Genomic DNA, 21,042 nt, shown 5'->3' on the forward strand with positions numbered 1-21,042 from the left:
TACCACTTTTACCAAAACCGCAATGATTAGGCTACTTGTCTCTGATTGGCTGGCAATTGTTAATGTGATAATCCTTGTGATTTTATAATAATTGATTTCTAAACATTTACTCCAGTCGCAAAACAGTTGTTTGGTTTTTAACACGTGAAAAATAACAGATTAACAGATATTTATTAACGTATTATTTATATATTAATCCCTTTTTATGATAATTTTTCAGCAGTAGCCATTCAGTGTACTGTAGTTTTCATTGTTCCTGGCAGAGTCAGCCTCTCTGGCACACAGTTCAAATTGCATAACCACACATAAGGGATTCACAGGAAACAGCACATGCAGGTACTAGATGTGATGCATTAGACGAAAGTCGGTGCATGCAGGCATTTCAAAACTGTTGACTATCTTTCCAGCTCTTCTTTATCAAAACAACATGAAGCAATGATTCTTCTCAGCACAGGTTTTTTTTTTTTCTTTTTTCTTCTTCTTTGAATCTGCTGTAAACAGAAACACCCGTTGCTGTTTTTCTGTTGCCTTTCTGACAGAGAAGCTCCTAACAGCGTGCACTCTGCCCCAGTGGTCAATATCCGTGTCCTTTTCAGTGCAACTCTGGAGCTTGTATTATTAAAGGGCACATGCTGTTACTGCAGGTGTTGCCAAGTAATTCAGGACTGTTGTAATTTTAAAATTTCATATCAGCACACTTCACTCCTCTTTACTGTCGGTACTACTACAATTTATTCGGTGTATATTGTCTAATACAACAGATCTCCTCTATACACATGGAGTTGACAAAATAATAGAAACACCTTTATATGTGACACAACACAATTCAACAGCAGCACAAACTACAGCCTCCAAAATGACCATAAAGATGATTCAACACCTTTGTAAACAACTTCAACAAAAACTGAAACTCATCAAGTTGCAGGTGAAACACTACACTGTGTTCTTCATCTCCATTGTTTTCATTATTTTCTAACGTAAGGAGACGCAATAAGTGTGCATTATCGCCTGCTTGTTTGCAATGAGGTTTCATCTTGCTTCAGAACTTGGTATTGAGTCTGAGTCTCTTGGAACAAAACAAAAAAAACGGATGAAGTAATATCAAGTAAATAAAGCTGAAGACTCAATAAGGTGAAGATGATCTGTTTGTTGGTAATGTGAAGGCCTGTGATACGAACTCTCTGCACCAATGGAAACAAGCCGTACTCCCACACATCTGTTACATTCACTTCATAATTTAAGCGATTTAAATTCTTAATTACACTGTGTTTGGTTTGGTTTGTAAATTGGGACATTTGGCTGCTTTGGATGGCTCCACAGATAATCACATGCAAGTGCACAAACAGAAAGCAAGCCAATTACTGCACTCAGCGTGATTTTGTCATCTTCTCGATTGGATTAAGCTGGATTTTCTAACATGACTCTGTGTCATGTTTGTCTTGTAGCTGGATCTTTCTTAGAGAAGATTATCCTCCAGCTCTCTGTGTTTTCATGTTCTAATCTGTCTGGGAGGCTTTTACGACTTGTAGCTTCGCCTCTGTAGCATTCCTTTGTGTGGAAAACTAAATCCATATAAGCAACATCCAGTTCATCTAACCTGCTGCTATACAGTTGCATCCTGGGAGTGTTTTCACTCAGGAAACAGGATTTCTCTAATTACTCTGAGGCACTACCTGAGCTTCATTGTGAAGGAACACGCTTTTCATCACTCACTGGCAGCTACAAACCACTGGCATATGTACTCGAAAAAAGAAAAAAAAAAAAAAAAAGGAATGCAAAATACAGCCTGATGTATTCTTCCACTCACACAGCTGAAATTTTCCCTCTTGTGTGCCATTAATGCAGTGAAAAGCATCAAGGCGAGAGTGTCACTGGGCAATGTGATGGGAGCTTGAATATATTCAGAGTGTTCAGAGCACTGCTTTCATCTCACACCACACCAGAGCTGGAAGAGGAGTTTGAAACCTTTACTTAAAGGGTCAGTTCGCCCAAATTCCAAAAAAAAAAAAAAAGAAAGAAAAAGGAAAAATCAATTTCTGAGATTTCTGCCTCCACATTTCAAATGTGATGTACACGGCACTGAAACGTTTCATTTTAAAGTTCAACAGTAACATGTTTTTCCAGAAGCAGTGCCCCTGTTTTCCTGAATAATCCATACGCAACACACTGTCAACGGCTTTTACAGGAACTATTTTTCGATAGAAAGTAACTCCAGTGAAACATGTTCACAGCGAGGTACAGTTATTTTATTATTATTACTACTTCTTGGATGAACTGGACCTTTAAGTTAAAATACTCCATAACAAAACAGAGTCTTGCCACATACTAATACTAAAAAATAATAAGTATTTGCAGTAAAATCTACCCAAGTTTGAAGAATGTCACGGTGTTATGAAAATGAAATGATTTAATCAGACAATAATGATTCATGTTTTCAGATCAGCTGAATGGTTGTATGCTCCTCCCCACGAGGAGAAAATTGTTAGCAACACCTTGGTTAATCAAGCGAAAATAACACTGAGCTACTTTACAAATATTGACATGTTGGGAGATGGATGGAAATTTTTTGCCTAGCAACAGCAATATCCTGTCATCTTATCTATCACATCACAGAGGGTCCTGGTGCAAAAACTCACTGCTGGGTTCCTGTTGACCCCACACAGCTGCCTACCATCCATTATTTCGTATGCATTATGTATGTAACCTGTCGTCTCCAAGTCGGACTTAACACAATCCTCACTTGTCCATATGTGCACTGACAGAGTTATTGGTTGCTGTCATTTTAGTGCAAACTTTCCTTTTTCTAAATCCCTGTACAGTGTTTCCTTGGCAAAACAACAGGCCAGGAACAGTAAAAAAAAAAAAGAAAGAAGAAAAGTGAAGATATCTACTTGATTTGACTAACTACAGCTCAGTTGTGTCTTGTTTTGTCATAACTAATCAGTAGCAAGTCTATCTGTTCCATCTGTCATTTACAGTTGCCAGTGAAGCTGTGGTAGTGGCTGGGAGCAGAAGAAAACATGCCAGTTTAAAAGTTATTTCTGAGTTGCAACATCCTGCATCTGCGTCAGTCTCAGTCACGATTGGCAGCATTATCGTGCCAATTTAACAAGAAGATTGCATCCTCGCACTTAATCCCGCCTACAGACCTCTGATTGGCTTGACTGTTTTAGCTCTAGGGATGGAAATGTGGGTCATTGAGACTGTCCTCCCATAGATCATCTGCGCAAGCACCTTATTATGACCCATATTTTTTTTTTTTTTTAATCAATAGATTGCGTGCTCTCATTTTATGTTCCTTAAAGAGATTTGTCAAAGTTCCAACAATGTGTGGCTTCACAAAAAAAGCCCCAGTTTTCCTCTCTCACCTCAGCTTAGCCTCTTGCCAATCGTGTGACTTTTCAGAGAAGATAGCCCGGAGGTTATCTGCCGGGAGAAAAGTGAGCTGAACGCCGAGCCAGGACAAGCCCTGACAAAACCATTAGCTTCTGTGACCTCCAGCTCACTGCAGCAGCTCCATAATTCATCCTGGGAAAAGGGTGGGGAGGGGAGGAAGGGGGGCATTTGGCAGCTCGCACCTTTCACCTCTTTCCCTGTACCACCCTTTAATTACCTTGACACTGTGTTTATTCCATTTGTTGATGCTGTTACTGTAACAACAGATTAAAATGTTTAAAGCTCAGTTTTTCCACTGTGCCAGAAACCATAATACCCAAAGATTTACTGGTTGGAGGCAGATTTTGCTCTGAGATGTTGAGCTGGTTCCAGAAATGATTCCCTTCAAACACTCCCAGGAGTATAGGCAGATAAATATTTGCAACACACCCATGCACTATCAGGATCAGCCACGCATTTCTGAATCCAAAAAACTAGAGCATCACAGTTGGACAAAAACATTATATTGACATAAGTGTGTCAGACTTGTAGCAAACAAGCAAAGGTGGGAAGCACCTGTATTCAAACTCTAAGTAAATACAATATGTACAATATAAGTTGCGTTACATTTCAGATGGAAATATCGTTCTCCAAAATAAAAGGAGAAAAACACGCCATTTGTAACTGCCTTCCAAAAACAGTTCATAAGTGTTTTCTTATCGGCAGAAGGACTTTGTTTGTCTGCGCCGCCCAAAACCACCACAAATCAGCATTAAGAAAACATGAAAACATTCATGTTAGTGTTTTCTGATCTGATGCTGATCTAGTTAAGGCTTGGTTGGGCTTAGGCACAAGACTGATGTTAATGTGTTTCTTGAGAGGAGCACATAATCCCTCAAACTGCGCTGAAAGCATGAACCCTATCCCCAGAGTTGGAGATTTGTTTCTTTTACACCCACAGATTTCAATCACATTCAATCATCATCTTCTGTTCTGATTTTTGAAAAACAATGAAAGTCACCGCTGATACGACTTTAAAGACTGAGCACAAGACTTTACTTTTACTTTTACACACTGTCCTTGGTATTTCTTCTTGGATGTAAGTACCAGTTCTATTGCTCAAAATATTTCTGATCCAGAGCATTTAGGAATATGAGAACCAGACCTTACTAATGACTTTACTAATCATAAATCAATCATTTATTACTCCTTTATACAAAAGTTATAAGCTGCTAATGCAAACAATTTATGGGTAACCAGGTTGTGAAAAATCTGTCTGGTGTTTATCCACCTCCAGCCTGACACTTCCAGCTCTTACAGACAGAAATACGAAATGAGAACTAATAAACAATGTCAGTCTCACGTCTGTGTGTTATATGGGCTGGAGTCAGGACATGATTAGCCTTGCTCAGGATAAAGACAGGAACAGAAATTCGACTGAAATTCTACCAACACCTCTAAAACTCACTAATTAACACATTTAATCTTGCTTGATTCATTAGTTCATGAAGAGAAATGTAAAACCGCTATTTGTGGTTTAGAGGGAGTTACCTGCTGGAACTATCTCCTGACAAACTCTGCCAAGTACTTCAGTCCAGAGTCTCTGGTTATAGCACAAGTTGCCAGTCGTGAGCTGCGGTTTTGGTTTTGACCTCTGAACAGGCACAATGGTGCCGAGGCAGGTTACCCCACTGCACTGTGACCACAAGACCTCAGGAAGCTGCACACAGTCCCTGCTCCTGGACGTCTCTCATTGAGGAATAGAGCCAGTGCATAACTTTCTCTTAAACACAAAAACAACTGGTGTCTTTACTTTTCTGTTTATGCACAGGTTGGATAAAAGAGATATGGCATGATAATTAATGAAATGTTTTATTTGTTAACTTTTGCAGAGCCAGACTCATTGTTTTGACCTACTTACAGTGTCTGTGCTAAGCTAGGCTAAGCTAACCACATCCTGACTCCAGCTCAAGACATGAGATTGATATAATTCTTCCCATGCAACTCTCAGAAACAAAGCAAATAATGGTGTAGTGCAAAAATGTTGAGCTTTTGCTTTAACAACGTATTAGCATTTATTACAGTTTTTACCATGCAAAAATAAGTTGAAGGAATTTTTCACAACCTGGCAACCCAAAAATTGTTCTTATTAATGTCTTATGATCTAAAGGCACTAGTAGATTATTTATTTAACATTGATAAAGCAGTTACTTGCAGCTAAGAGATGCGGGAATATGTCATTTTACACACTTTGCTTCTGCAGTTTTGACAAACACGTGCGCAGCGCCGCGCGCGCACGAACCATCATCCACTCTCAGTCACACAATTAACTTTTCACAACAGCAGTAATGAGGAAGTCTGCCTCACAATGTTTCCAATTAAACTTAAGGCGAGAACAGAGACGAGAGATTTAACTGCCTCTCGGCTGTGTGATTTACGCTTCATCAAATGAATACGTTAATAAATAAAATCTGTTATTTTCACGTGTTTTGCAACCTGAGAAAATGTTTAGAAATCAATTATTATTTCCCTCTAAGTGGCTTTAAAGTTGGAAAAATCCTCTTATTCCACACTGCTGACAGCATCATATATATATTCTGTATCATCCTGCGCCAGCTCTTCACTCAAACTATATGTTTCCACTGAGTGAAACATTCAAACCCAAAACTCCATGTTTATGTCTCCATCACTCCATCAGATGGAAATGTTGCTCACATTCCCCCAAAATACATGACATATTTGATATCTTTGGAAACTTCTGCACTAGGATTTAAAACAAACTTCTGTGGGTTTGAATAAAGTTTGGCTTCACAGCATGACTTTGTAAAGACTGACCAGAATGATCGAATAAACCCCTTCTGGATGTTGAACAGCAGCAGCAGCAGGAACGCACGCAGTCAACCACACATACAAAGCCTGTTCTAGAGGGCACCCATTTGATCACGACCCCCCCCCCCCCCCCCCCCTCTCGCTCGCTCTTTAAAAAACGCAGGTGGTGGTCCTCCGCAGGCAATAAACCAGCAGCAGCAGACTACCCACAGCCTAAACATTCCTCTGTAATAACTCCGGATTAAACAGGCTTTTCCCTGCACCTATTTCAGTCCACCTTAGTTTGAATCTGCTGGGGAAAAAAGAAAAAAACTTCACTCTGACCTCATTCTGTGAACCCGGGATCTCCCGTTGCAGCATTGTGTAAAACACGTCAAATGAATGTTCCTGATTAAATACATAGTTGTTAAATATTGCTCATCCCTTGAAGCTTAAGGCACAGATTGATTGCCCTCAAGTCATTTCATATTTTTCCCTCAAATAAGAGATAGGCTATAAATCGTGAGAGTGGCGACTGGCGTGAGACAATTTCACTCAACTGTTTCCCATGGAGCTCATTCAGTGAGAGGGAATTTCCTTCTCCATCCACTGACATTAGCCAGATGCTTTATTTTGAGATAATGTCACATGCCCCAAAGACAAGTGGCAAAAACAGCTTAAGTAGAAAACTAAAAGATTTCTTCATTGAATGTTGGCTTTTTGTTTTAGCACCACGGGCCTGACTAAGTTGTGAAATCTCGTTTCAGGTGTTATTCCCAAACTTTTAAATCACACATCTTTCCTGCAGCATGGACTTACTTCTCCCGTGCTCCTTCATAAAACTGATGTGATCCTTGTAGTACTTGAAGTCGTCCTCGTACGGCTGGGCCTCCACCGTGATGTTCATCTCCTCCTTCAGGTTCAGGTAGATCCCCTCCGAGAGGAAGTAGTGCGGCCGGTCGTCCTGCCGCAGGTCGTGGAAGATCACCACGGCCCGGGAAGTCCAGTTGAAATACGTGTGCAGGACGGTGGCAAAGTCCCCCAGCTTGGTGGTGGATGGCCCGCTGCGCACGATGGTCCTGTACTCCTCCCGCTTGTCAAAGCCGTACGCGGGACCTCCGGCTGTGATCAGCGGGAGTTTCCAGTGGGACGCGAATCGCCCCACGGAGGCGAGCGGGTACACGCACCCGGGTCCGAAGAAAGCGTCAGGGTGGATGTAAAGCTTGGCGTCCACGGCCACCACCTGCGCCCGGCTCTCAGCGCACGAGCCCGCGATGGGGTCCTCGGTGCTGTAGTTGAGGATGTTGATGGACCGGCCGAGCAGCAGCCCGTGTTTCCCGTGCAGGTCCTCGTGCGCCATGAGGATGGCCGGGAACACTCGCGGCAGAGCCCACGGGTACTTGTGATGGTTGTCCGGGAGCATCACAGCCACGGTGATGTTACCTCTGCAGCCGGGGAAGAGGCAGCAGGACAACGCCGCGAGCAGGCAGCATCCCAGCGCGCTTCTGCATCCCATGTCGCGTCCCAGCCGCGTGGAAGTCCCGGAGAGCAAGTACGGCCACGGAGAGCGCACCGTTTGGAGAGGAGACACGGCCGGCTGAGGCACCCTTACACCAAACCATAAGTATCCGTCTCCCTCACTCTCTATCTCCTCACTCTCTCTCAAAACTAAAACAAAGTCGATAAATGCATCATCACGTAGTGCCAGCCCGGCGGTGCCATGCGTTTGCGCTGCGTATATCCACGTTAAATGAAGTTGTTGTACTTCCAAAAGCGAGTCTCCAGCGCCGACCGGTCCTCACGCTAATGGTCTCTCTGAGTGTGATAACATCCATCCAGATGACTGCAACTTAAATCAGAGCAGCCCTCTGCTCTGCCCCCGCACGTCACACACTGCAAGAAGTGCGCGCTGCCTCCAGTGTCAATAAATTAAAAGCGAGTCCCAGAGAATTATTTTTCTTTAGTTAATTGATAAAATGTTTTTAGTGAGTTCAGGAGATGTCAGTGCGGGTCACAATAGTTCAGATTTTCTGCAACCTTCCCTCAAAGACCTGCTTCATCCCGTCTCCTTTCAAAATGAGACCTATTCTGACTGACATTTGTGTTTATAGATAAGACACTAAAACATTAAACTGCACCACAAACACGAAGAACACAAAGTTGTTAATGTTTTATATAAAAAAACAGACAGTAAAGCAAACTAAGAGAACGAATGACTTGTTGAAATATGTGACATTTTTTGCAGTGTATGAATAAATCCTCTGAAACGGGCGTGAGTCGCCCCCTGGCTGTCATTTATCACCCATGGAGGTTTTACAGGGTCATGGCCTGAGCAGTTGAGCATTGTTTTAGGGATCCAAGCACATACAGCTTTTAAGGGGTTGTGTTTTAATATTACTGTAGATAGTTTTGCCTTGTATTAACAGGTTGGATTTTAAAGGATTATAACAGTTTTTTGTAAATCAGACTTTAAATGCAACTGCTGCAGTAAATAGGCAGCTGCCTGTTGATGGCGTCGTGGATTGACTGATTAATCTGATTGGTATGCATGGCAGCATATGAATTACAGTAACTGAAATGCACCCCCTGCCTTGGATTATGGCTCAGGGGTCTGATTCACTTGAAGAATGTTACAGTTGATCTCTACTCATTAGAACCTGCCAACAAGTCTCCAGCATCAGTCTGGCAGTCAGCTGAAATCTGTGTTAGGTTTATTATGTTTCTGTGCAAAGCCCAAAGTTTCCTGGTTCCAGCTGCCGAGCTGATGACTCAGTTAAAGAGAATAAAAATGAGAGTGGAATTTATAGCCTATTCCTGTTCTATTCAAATATCCCATGATAATGTCAGTGAGCCAACATACATACAACCAGGACACTGACACCAGAACAGTTTAGAGGAAATCATTCAACATTCATTTTATTATTTACACCAGATCTTTTCCTACTGTGACATGTTAATATGTGAAACAGGCTCATTTATTTAAAATAATTACTTACCAACAGTTTTATGACAGATACCTGATTTTCTGAGTGACCTAACCCACAGTTTACACTTTGTAAGATTAGGTTACATTTTGTAAGTTAGTTTTAGTGCAATGTTTTTCTTGTAATGTTAAGGTAACATTGACAAAAATGAGCACAGACTAGGACAGCAATGATTACATAGATGCTGAGATATTTCACTGGATAAGTGAAAACTTATCCAGCTGGTGGTGCCAGATGAAAAGTCAGAGGATTGCCAAAGTCAAGAGGATTCATCCTCTGGGGATCATTATTATATGAACAACATTTCATGGCACTGCATCCAATGTGGTTAAGTTAATTCAGTCTGAACCAAAGTGGTTCAATACAAAGAAAACAAAGTGTTTACATCCATTGTTACTCATCAACATGCACGTGTGTGTATTCTTGGGGTCAAACAAAAGTAGTAGATATTAACATTTTTCCTTACGATTGTCCTGCCACTAGATGTCGCACCAGACCATCAGCATCTCAAACCAAAACAAATGCTTCATCGGCCAAAACTCCGGCCTCCATTCGGCCACAACCCCCCCTGCCTCTCTTCACGTTCCCAGTCAGCCAGGTGTTATGAAGCCCCGTGAAAGCGGCCAGTAAACACAGAAGAAAAAACGCAACTGAATAAAGTCACCCCGTGTACACGAGAGCCAACAACATACAATATGACCACGAACCCGGCCCACGCTAGCATGCCCCATGGCGATGCTAACAGTTAGCCAGCTAGCGATAGCAACATTTCCCGAACAAATTCAAAACAATGGTAAGAGCAAGTTAGCCACCGTTATCATGCTATGTAGCCGATTACTAATGAAAACAGACATGAAAAATTATGTAGCATTCAATTTACTTACACATGGAGAAGAAAAGCCAGGTCCAAGTCAAGCTGGAGCTCTTTAGCAGCTCGTAGGTCTAAATTCAGCCTTGAACTTATGTGCTGGGATCGCGGCCCTACAAACGACTCTGACAGAGCAAGTAAAAACTTTTTGGATGTTTTGACGGTCCACTGGCTGACCAGTATTTGAGCCGGTAGTCCTCATGGTCCTCATCTTCTCTTTCTTTGTAGAAGACATAGTGGTTTCTCCTTCAGTAGAGGAAATTCTGGAAGATCACTTTCACCTGAATGCTGCATACTGCAGTCTCATCTCACCTGTGGGCGAGGCCTGTGTGTTCATAAATATGGGGAGGACCAATAGTTTAACAGGAGGGACTCACATGCATTAAAACGCACGTGCTACCTGACCAGCTACCAAAACAAAAAACAGTGAGACACAGATTACTCCACTATATCTTTACATTTAAAAAAAAAGTTGTTTGCTGTTATAAAATTATTACTATGATAAAATCTCATTTACAGGCCCTGAAACCTGTATTATTTAATTCAATGTTTTTTTGGTAGAAGTCTCCTTCTTCGCTGCTTTTTCTGGTGCACTGCTGCATAACTTGGCCTGACTACCACCTGTAGTCAGTGCAGTACCAGTAATCAATGGCAGGAGGACACAGGTGACCAGGTGACCCACTCATAAAAACGTTAAAGCTAATAGTGGTCAAAAACTCCACAGGGCAGCTTTAACATTTACTTGACTACACTACAGTCGACCGTTTTATTTTGAGATGCATTTAAGCACATTTAATACAGTTACTTTGTACTTATGGTTGACTTTTTATCTGTACTTTGTGTACACATATAAGACGTGTTGAATGTTTTTAGTGTTGGTTAAGTTGTGACATTTGTTCTGCAGCATTCACAGGCCTTAAGCAACATGCATCAAATTTAAATAACACACTTGTAGCTGAATGATTTTATTTTCCCCAGAGAATACGAGCTTGTTACAGGATGACAGTGCTTTGGCTGAGACAGTTGTCACATATATAATCAGACATGTGTGAGGCCCAGATTCATTAAAAAAATACATTCCATAATCAAATTGCTAAGAGAGATAACTGACTTCAGAGATTCAGATCATTAGTAGCCCTTCAAAAGCTTAAAAGGAAATAGAGCTTAAGGCTTAAGCTCGATTTCTTTCTTTACAAACATAATCACTTCAGCAAACCAACCCATACACCGAGAAAAATGCAGCCAGCCATTTGAATTGTTAGCACAAAACTGAACAGAGAGAGTAACATAAAGGCCTAAAATTGAACAGATTACTTGTTTTCATTTTCTATAGTGCTATTTGTTAGCATGACTGAGTCTCCAGCAGGTTTGTAGTTGTCTGTTGGTCCGTTTCTAGGTCCATTCATCCTTTGGCTTCAGGTCTTTGTTCTTTACTCCTTCAGCCAGGTGAGCAGCTGAGGTGTGTAGTAGGTGATGATGATGTCAGCACCTGCATCACAGGGCAGGGGAAAATGAGTCAGATCACATCTAGAACTGAACTTGTAATATGCATTTTAATGTGCTTGAACATTTTAAATGAAGAAGAAAAACTAACCACATTTTCATTACTTACTTAAAACAACCGTATGAATGTGGTGTAAATCAAAGCATGAGTACAGTCAACTGGTTTTACTTGAGGGGTTAATGCAGTTAATCACAGTCCCATAGGTTTTTGATTTTATAGTGTCAATCTGGATAATAGTGTGAGATTTCATTTTAGATGTATCAAGCATCAGGCCATATCATGCTTGAATTATATACACAACAGAATAACCGTTTTTACAGTCTTTCATTGATCTTCTGATGTAGACTGATGGTGTAGAGCTCATTACTGAACAGGACAGGAGACTCCTACAGTGCAGTCACCTGTTTATATTGCTTCATTCACTGTAATAGAGCAACAATCACAGTGATTCTCCACTCTCAGTTTTTGAATGTGATTGACACCAACTCAGTGTGGAGGGAGGGCCAAACCGGAGAGAAAAGGACGCATTTGTTGACACAGTCTATGTTCAGGAGATCCGAGTGCCCTGCCCCCGCCCCCTTACCTGCCCTGCGGAAGGCGGTCATGGCCTCCATCACAGCAGCCCGCAGGTCAAACGCTCCAGCCTGCGCTCCGTGCCACATCATGGCAAACTCCCCTGACACGTTGTACACAGCCAAGGGGTGAGTGGGGAACTGAAGGGAGACACATGAAGAAAAACTGACACACTTCCTCCAACAGGTACAGTGATATTCGCATGTGACATTTTGCAGGGTTTGCTTCTGGGATTTTTCTCATCTGTGTTTCATAGCAACTGAGCATGTTTCCAAAATGCAAAGCTGCAACATTGTTCCTCATTGAACTGATTAAGTTACAGACCTTGTCCTTGACTTCTCTCACGATGTCCAGATACGGCAGACCTGGTTTCACCATCAGCATATCAGCTCCCTCTCTCACATCTCGTTCCTGCAGCACAGAACAACAGCAACATCTCCCACAACTGTGTCAACGCAACACTTTTAACCAAGTCAAGTGTACACACACACAACTAACCACAGCGCGAACGGCAAGTCCTCTCGCTCCAGGAGGCAGCTGATAGCAGCGTCTGTCTCCAAACGCAGGTTTAGACTGTGCAGCATCTCTGTATAGAAAAAAACACAGCAGGGAGCTTCAGTCTACTCTCACTTCAACGTACTAACTCACTGATCTGTTTACACCTGATCCAAGAGCGCTCACTTACCGGAAAGGACCATAATAACAAGAGGCAAACTTTGCACTGTAGCTCAGCACTGAAGCCTGGAGGAGATCACAAAAAATGAGAAACAACTATAAAAACACATTCTGTTATATTTACATGCTTTATAATAAGCATTCAAATATACTTTTTCTTACTGTCACATGAAAAGACCAACAATGAATACCGATTCTACTAACAAGTTTCCTCTGTGTATTCAAAGTCTGGTATATCTTATTCCTCTAAGCCAGAGAGCTCTCTTGTTTCCAAAAAAAACAAAAGTGAGCCACACTGTTGCTCTGGGTGACATGTTCCTTTATTACCATGAACACACACGCTGTAGTTTGACTTGCTTAGACATACACCATCCTGCTGCCAAATGTACTCACTAAAGCATCAAATGTGGATTAATCCGCAGCTGAAAATAGTGCCCAACCAATGCAACATTTCCTTTTGTTTGAGTAACATTTGTTTAAAAAAAAAAAAAAACTACAGGCCCAGCTGTTTCAGAAAATCACTCAGCTTTTTTAAAAAAGATGAAACTACATATTTGTGAACTGTTTTTTAAGATTTCTGTCATCAGTAGGAAACTAGTGGGTTTGGGGCTGGATGCCACCGAGAGAGAGAGAGAGAGAGAGAGAGAGAGAGAGAGAGAGAGAGAGAGAGAGAGAGAGAGATGGAATAATGGATTTTCATGGGATTTGTTGATAATATGAAAGTACAATAAGAATCATTTCTGTATTATTTTCAGTCGTTTACCTTGTTTCCCAAACCATTTGATATCAGTGCTTGTTTTATAGCTCTGACTCTTCCATCCATCATATCAGAGGGGGCGATGATGTGACAGCCTGTAGAACAGAGGACATGAAACTTGTATTAGTCCAGTTTAACTTTACCGTCAGTATCTGTGTAAATGTGGAACTGACATTACTGCTGAGTGTAGGACCGCTGCCAGGATTTTACATATCCTGAGGTCATGAGCCCATGTCCCCCAATACCCATCCCTCCATAAAACTTTAAGCAGGTACCAAAAATATTTATTCTTTATTTACCGTTATATAAATAATTGTTATACGACTATATCTTCTGTGAATCTTATTTTTCAATATGGTCTAGATGTTGGCTCAAAGCTTTCATTACATGGCAGTATTCTGGTATGAGAAACATAATCCTTATATATGTTTTTAGTTGGTCATAAGTAGTCAACTCAAAAAAAGAAGAATAAAAATACAGCAACTAGCCTAAAAGATAAATGAAAGAAACCTCCAAACTCCCAGAACACAGAAGAAGCAGGAGCTCTGGCTACGTGAGGTCTCACTCAGTTCAAACTATAAACACAATTACAAATTCTGAGACAAAATGCAAACCAGCTTCTGTATAAACCGATATGGGTTACAGAAAATACTTGATAAAAACACTCAATAAAAAAAAAAAATCCTTGTATGTCTCACTCCAAAGACAGAAACAATCTTAACAAAGCAAGAAACAAGAATTACCAGCCCGGGCATAAGCCAGCGCCACTTCTGCCAAGCGCAGGCAGCTGGCGTCATTGTTCAGAGTACCGTCGTCATTCAGGATACCTGCAAGACAAAAGGAGAAACAAAACCCAAATATATGATGCACATTATCTCTGCCCTTTTTACTTTGCTCTTTATGAGACATAAACAGGAGATAAATCATCTGAGGAGACACTGACCACAGTGGCCATGTGACGTGTAGGGACACAAGCAGACGTCGCACGCCACCAGCAGCTCTGGGAACAAAGATCTGATTTTCTTCACTGCCAGGACGGCCGGTGTGTCGTCTGTGTCGGCACCTGAACCCCTGTCATCCTATCGAGGAAAGACCAGATAACAGTGTTTTTTGTTTGAGTGTGATACACTGTTTTGCTGCCTCTCAGAACATGTCATTTCTAAACCATGGGAGTTAATCTGCTGTTATAACAGCCTCCTCTTCTGGTTTCAGACTTCCCATGGGATTTTAGAACCTGGCTGCAGGGATTTGCTCCCATTCAGACACAACAGCATTAGTGAAGTCCAAACTGAGGTTGGGTGATAAGGCCTGATTCACGGTCAATGTTCCAGCTCATCCCAAAGGCGTTGGATGAGGTTTACATCAGGGCTCTGTGGTGGCCAGTCAAGTTCTTTTACACTTTACCAAGCAAAAACCATGAAAAACAGACCCAGACCAAAAGTCTACTTTTGGCCAGGTAGTCTCTTTATAATCTGTTATACAAGACTTATACCTTTGCTGTGAGTTAAATTTACAGGGACTAGTCAATTAGAAACCATATCTACCAATTTACTAGAGAAATGCGGTAATAAGAAAAAGTTAAAGACTACAAACACTCAGTCTCACTGATGTTTTATCTAACTAATTCTAAAAAAATTTATACGACCAGGCAGAGAAAACAAGACACAAACTTTAATGCTCATTTTAGAGTGATTAACGTGACTTTTTCATCTCTTTAACATACCTTTTCTACTTTTGCCGGAACACCAAAAATCAGCACGCATTTCAAGCCGTTCTCCACAAGTGGCCGCAGCATTCCTTCCAGCTTATTCACACCATATCTATTAATGACAATACGTATAATATGAATGGAAGGAAGCAAAAAAGGGCCTTTCAGGAAAGGAAACAGTGAAAATGATCATCCTTCTTTAGTTTTATATGAGGAGAAAACTAAAAAGGCTTGTGTCTTGTGACGCAGAAGCACACAAAATGTGAAGGTGGGTTCGCAGTTTGGTTTTGTTTTGTGCTGGATAAAAGCCTAACGGATTCTCTTCTTATCTTGGTCCAGGTCCAGTGTTTGGCTCTGGGTCCACCCTGCCTGACTGCTTTTATCTGAGGACAACACCCTCAGTGGGGTCACAGCTGCAGGGTGACACTGTGTGCTTCATGTGATTGGTGTTTAAATGAATGCTTCAATCACCCCAGTCAAAACAGTCCAATTATTTCAAATTGTCCTTCTGAGCAGAAACAGGTTCTTCAAGTAGCTCAGAAAATCAGGCACTTTGTTATAGTGAAGATCTGAATCATGAGATGGCTATGAAAGTATTTGTGGATTTCACTCTCACCTGGCCTGTCCTGGCAGGCTGCCGATGGGCTCCACTGCATCTGCACTGTCTCTAAAGGAGAGAGTGACAAAGAACCAGAGGTGAGAAGGTGGAAGTCCACTAAAGTATAAAAGTTAAAAAGCATAGTTTAGTTGACTTCATCTGGCCACCATTACATCGGTCAAACTCCTGCACACTTGTTTTATTTGCCATGTTATGTGACCATAACTTGGATTCACTTGTAGGAAACCAAGAAGTTTCATTTACGTGATGAAGATTGGGTAGATGAGATTGTCAGGTCTTAAATCTGCAACACAGGTCTGCCAGTATCTGAGCGTCGGGTGGAAATAGCCACTGTGGATGATCGACTCCGCTGGTGTCTGCATCTTAACCCTGAAGCAGAGAGATGATCAGTGATAAAACACATAAAGTAACACAGGGAACAGGGAGCAGCTTCTTTTCTGTCTTTGTCTTGTCTTTGACTTGTAGTTAATGAGCAGAGCAAAAACATCACTCCCACGCCCTGGTGCTTTATTGCAGTTCAGTCACCGTTAAAACTGACCAAGCATGCGTGACACTGCTTCGCCAAACAACACCTTGGCTCTGTCCCATTGTACAGTCACGCAGGCTGCAGGTTTTTAAACTTATTTCAAACAAGAACTTTTTATCTTAATACTGTGTGAACATTTTTTTCTCCATGCACAAGCCTTTTCTGACCTTGACATCCCACTCCTCCACATTTTTTCCACAGCAGGACAGAGATCATTTTCTTGATTTATGAATACATTTTTGATAAGGGACCATTAATCTGTGCTTTAAATTAATATTATCATTAACTGACTAAGTACAAAATCCGATTGTGGTAAGATGGTTTTTATCATTTTATGTCCAAACAAACAACACATATTAAAAGTTTGGTCTCATATAAAGAACAACTGTGGAAAACAGCTTGATTATCTCATAGGTGATTGTTAACACATTTGTCATATCGTTGTTGCCTTTGGATGCACTGGAACAATCATCTTAGCTTGACTGAAATTATTCTCATCAGCAGTCACTTTAGTCACAGTTAAAAACACATAGACACTAATGTGGGAGACAATATTAAGTCATGTACAACATCACATCAGATTGTGATATATGGATCTGCAATGTTAAAATGATCCTCGCTGCAATCATGTTAAATCCACTGATATGAACCACAAATTAATGACAAACTGCAACTTTAAGATGACAAGCCACTTCGGTTACACGGAGAAATACGACATATGTTCAAACACACTACTAATGACCGCTGTAATTTCATTCAACAATCACATGTATGTTTTTTTTAGTAGGCTACATTTCATTTTGTAACCTTGGCTCTTAACTAGGATATGTAATTAACGCTTCTTTTTAAAACTACAACTCACTGCAACTATTGTCTTAAATCTGCGACATTACACTCACAAGACATGTATGAAAACTGCAAAAAATACCAAAGGAAGACAGTGTACTTACCTGTGTGTATGAGTCGGCGACTTCTCTACACTTCACTCCACACAGTCAAATCCAAGTATGTCTTTTTTAATCGACGTTTCGCGGGAGACATGGCAGCGCGTTACCGCCACCTACTGACTGGAGTCTCTAGGGTTTTCATTAAGCCTGAAGCATATAACAAAACCAAATGGAAATTATTATTATTATTATTATTATTATGATACATATATATATTACTGTGTTTATTGTTAATACAGCAAGTACCATTGGAACACTAAACGGGTTTACAATTATTTTACAAAAGATTTGCCAAAATATATAGTCTTTCGGGCCACCGTACAAGCCAGGTTTAGTGTTCTCGCGATCATTCCTCAGCCCAAGAAAAAAAGCCGAAGCTACGATGCTAACGGTTTGTTAGCTTTGTATACTGACAGTTTGGCGTCCAGCTAGATGGAGGAGAAAACACCCGACTGTTGTTAAGGTGAAATAACGCGTTGTCTCAGTAAAATACATCTTAAATACATTTTGATATATGCGTATACATGTGCTGTTTTGTAATTAGGGGCTCTGCATCATCTGTGACTGTGGTTAGCTTACATTGTAGTGGTAGGATCGGCTACAGGCTGTATCATCATCGTGAACTGTAGTTCGTCTTGACATGTAACGTTGATGATAAACCGTGTGTCAATTTAAATTCAGTCTACGAATATCAGCCGGTATCTAAGTGAGTTGAATCAGGCTAAATATTGAACTGACACTGGGGTGAAGTGATGGAAAAAGACAGTTGTTTTCACAAGCTGTTTCCTGATTCAGTGAGACGTGATTTGGGCCTGGTCCACTCTGAGTTACAGACAGTGTGTGGGTGTATACCTGACGCTAGTTTTGCTTTTTTTTTTCTAGTTCTGTCAGATGTGGCACAATGTACCCGCTTTTTCTAATGTTATTTTTTCTTTGTTAAATTTTAGGAAGGAAGGGTTTCCAGAGAGACTCAGACTTGGAGCACTTCCTGCATTCACCAACACCAATCAACCTACTCAGGGTGGATTTGAAGATGTAGCCAAGAGGGTCATCTCTGTGGTACTTCACCAATTTTGCCCAGGCATTATCAGTGACACCTCACGGCCACCCTCTGCTATCCTGGAGCACTTTGACCCCTAAGAAGGGCTGCCTAGTCTGTGACCTGGTCATTCTCAGTCAGTCCGTCCCTGGTTGAAGACCCCACTGTGCTCAGCTATGCTGTTCTCCCTGAGGGAACTGGTCCAGTGGCTGGGCTTTGCCACCTTTGAACTGTTCCTCCACCTTTTAGCTTTGCTGGTCTTCAGCATGCTGGTCGCTCTGCGAGCTGACAAGTTCACACCCACACTGAGCTGGTGGCTGGTCTTCGTCCCACTGTTTGCTGCAGACGGCCTCAGCACCTACTTCACGGCCATTGTGTCCATCCGTCTTTACCAAGAGAATGAGAAGCGTCTGGCAGTCCTGCGGCTCCTCTGGGTGCTGACGGTGCTCAGCCTGAAGCTGGTGTGCGAGGTGCTGCTGTGTCAGAAGCTGGCTGAGCAGGAACAAGCCAGAGACCTGTGGTTTGGCCTCATCGTCTCGCCGCTGTTCATCCTGCTGCAGCTGCTTATGATACGAGCCTGCCGTGTCACCTGAGAAGAGGCAGTCAGTAGTTGTGCTTTCACATCACAGAGCAGTTTTCATCTGCCATTCGAGATTTAAAGCATAACAACGGTGTAATTTTTCTTTTGGCTCACTGGCACCTTTTTTCATTTTTTCACACACATGTTCCAGGCAGGTCACACTAGACTCCAGTTTTTTATTATTTCTTTCTAATAGCATCAAAATTGAGAAAAATTTTCACTGCTTCCTTGAAGTAGTGGACAATCTATTTTATGTGCTGCTAAATGCTAAAATGCACTGTATGGCCAAAAGTATATGGACATTCAGTTTGTGTGCATTTGGTCTTGGGGCTGTTTTTCCTTATTTCCACCCTATAGTTCCAACAACAATAGTGTGTTTCCAACTTTGTGGCAACAGTTTGGTTTGACTCTACAATGTCCCCTTGCACAAAGCCAGGCCCATAAAGAAATGGTTTTCCTAGTCTAGTGTGGAAGAACAGGACTGACCTTAACACCTTTGGGATAAACGGAAACACTAAATGCAAGCCAGGCCTTATCACTCAGTATGAGTGACCAACTTCACTAATGGCCATGGGACTGAATGGGATCAAATCCCTGCAGCCAGCCACTGAAATTATGTGGAAAGCCTGAAACCAAAAAATTGGCAGCTGTTTTCCTAATGGTTTGGAAATAGGAACAGTTATATATAAGAATAATAGAATGACCACATACTTTTGGCCATGAAGTGTAAATATAGTTAATGTTGCCTATTGCTACATTGATGCTTTAACTGATTTTGAACTCTGAATGGAAGTAAATTGAAACTGTCTCAATTTTTCTGAGCCTCTTTTTCATCAGGATAGGGTTAGGGATTATGGCTGTAAGTTGTTGTGATACTTTTAAAAATACAAACAACTGGAGGAGATGTCAGAGCAGTAAATCTGTATTTGGACCATGTGTGCCGCTACCATGGTGCAGTCGATAGTAGACAATGAGCCTTGAGGGAAATTTATACTAGAGTTATGTTTTGATGCACATGTGCACACAACACATAAAGATAAAATAAACTGGTGAAACCTCAAGGCAGTAATACCCTAGGCAATTTTTTGGGATCTTTGATAGGTAACCCAAGGAGCTGCATCAGCAGCATTGATGCTTTTTCCCAGAGGAAGCAATTGATTGCCAGCAAAATTTGATTACATTTATTATCTTTTGTGTCACTTTGTTGCCTGTTAATGGGAGTGTTACTCATGCATTGTACCCCCAAATTGCCTGGTATGTCAGCTTCACCGGTGAGATCGGTCTGGACAACAAGACGCTGGTTCTGAAACTTGTTGTCAGCTCACAGTCTCACTCCAATGTAGAGGAACTGAATGTGATTATCACTAGCAGTCAATTGTGTGCACATGTCTTCCCTAAATATTGCTGTTTATTTGTAAAAAATGTAATGTTTTTGACCTTACCTTGCGTATGTACCGCATGTATTATGTATTATATTATGTATGTGTGCCTCATTTTAGGGTAATTCCAGATGTGAGATTCTGTGTAATATGTATATTTTGATTTTGGAAAGAAATTCACCGAACCTTATTTATGTTCTTGTTATGGCACCTTTATTGTCATCTGTATATACATGTAAATAAACCATCAACATTTTACCAGTGTTGTCTAATGAATGTGATATTATCAATAAGTCTGGTAAACGGTCTAGGTAGAGCTATATATCCTGCTGCTGGGGCTTGGTCACCTCGGCCACAAGGAGGCGCCCTAGCTTTTTATATGGCAATGGGAAGCCACAATGGAAGAGACCATCCTAGCGTTTTTGTTTTGCGTATCATAGCCCTTACATGGATCCCGTACAGCAGCCACCAGTTCCTAAATCATTCCTTCTTCTTTTATATTGTTAATGGTTCTTGCTTGTGTTTTACACTCATGGCTATTTGAAAATCAGTTTGCAAACCAAACAAATTAGAAAATGTCACTCTATTTATTCATCAACTTTGGCGGTGGACATTAAATTCAATGTAAATTCTGTAGGTTTTTGTTTTTATTTATTTTACCAAAAACTGTTAAATTCTAAAATATAACACAGACATTAAT

General features: G+C 41.2%; 3 protein-coding genes across 3 annotated transcripts in view; 1 reads left to right on the top strand and 2 right to left on the bottom strand.

The window, feature by feature from the left end:
- The window catches only part of npr2 (natriuretic peptide receptor 2), a 68,472-nt gene extending 58,202 nt beyond the window's left edge, over nucleotides 1-10,270 (bottom strand). The window contains exons 1-2 of the mRNA XM_022744441.1: nucleotides 10,213-10,270; nucleotides 7,003-7,980 (exon numbers count right to left, since the gene is read on the bottom strand). Coding sequence (XP_022600162.1) covers nucleotides 7,003-7,980; nucleotides 10,213-10,270 — 1,036 coding nt within the window. The remainder of the gene's footprint in view (nucleotides 1-7,002; nucleotides 7,981-10,212) is intronic.
- Nucleotides 10,271-10,984: 714 nt separating this feature from the next.
- Nucleotides 10,985-17,423, bottom strand: alad (aminolevulinate dehydratase). Its single transcript, XM_022744557.1, has 12 exons — nucleotides 17,348-17,423; nucleotides 16,115-16,240; nucleotides 15,869-15,919; nucleotides 15,268-15,364; nucleotides 14,488-14,623; nucleotides 14,288-14,371; nucleotides 13,551-13,639; nucleotides 12,798-12,853; nucleotides 12,611-12,698; nucleotides 12,437-12,523; nucleotides 12,123-12,252; nucleotides 10,985-11,524 (listed from the first exon to the last, which is right to left on the bottom strand). Exons 2-12 carry the CDS (start codon nucleotides 16,231-16,233, stop codon nucleotides 11,466-11,468), a joined length of 996 nt encoding a protein of 331 aa, XP_022600278.1. The 5' UTR covers nucleotides 16,234-16,240; nucleotides 17,348-17,423; the 3' UTR covers nucleotides 10,985-11,465.
- Nucleotides 17,424-17,699: 276 nt separating this feature from the next.
- Nucleotides 17,700-20,598, top strand: tmem203 (transmembrane protein 203). The gene is made up of 2 exons (XM_022744558.1): nucleotides 17,700-17,807; nucleotides 18,292-20,598. Exon 2 carries the CDS (start codon nucleotides 18,560-18,562, stop codon nucleotides 18,974-18,976), a length of 417 nt encoding a protein of 138 aa, XP_022600279.1. The 5' UTR covers nucleotides 17,700-17,807; nucleotides 18,292-18,559; the 3' UTR covers nucleotides 18,977-20,598.
- Nucleotides 20,599-21,042: the final 444 nt, after the last annotated feature.

Source organism: Seriola dumerili, unplaced genomic scaffold, assembly GCF_002260705.1.
Source record: "Seriola dumerili isolate Sdu_G_001 unplaced genomic scaffold, Sdu_1.0 BDQW01000081.1, whole genome shotgun sequence".
NCBI lineage: Eukaryota > Metazoa > Chordata > Actinopteri > Carangiformes > Carangidae > Seriola > Seriola dumerili.

What these genes read in the sequence shown, in the direction of transcription:
- alad (XM_022744557.1), bottom strand. Translation starts at nt 16,233, where the DNA reads ATGCAGACACCAGCGGAGTCGATCATCCACAGTGGCTATTTCCACCCG. An exon ending in CAAATGGTTTGGGAAACAAG is followed by an intron (nt 12,854 to 13,550) that starts GTAAACGACTGA and finishes GATCTCCTCCAG; the next exon opens with GCTTCAGTGCTGAGCTACAG. An exon ending in GACCGCCTTCCGCAGGGCAG is followed by an intron (nt 11,525 to 12,122) that starts GTAAGGGGGCGG and finishes CCTGTGATGCAG; the next exon opens with GTGCTGACATCATCATCACC.
- tmem203 (XM_022744558.1), top strand. Translation starts at nt 18,560, where the DNA reads ATGCTGTTCTCCCTGAGGGAACTGGTCCAGTGGCTGGGCTTTGCCACC.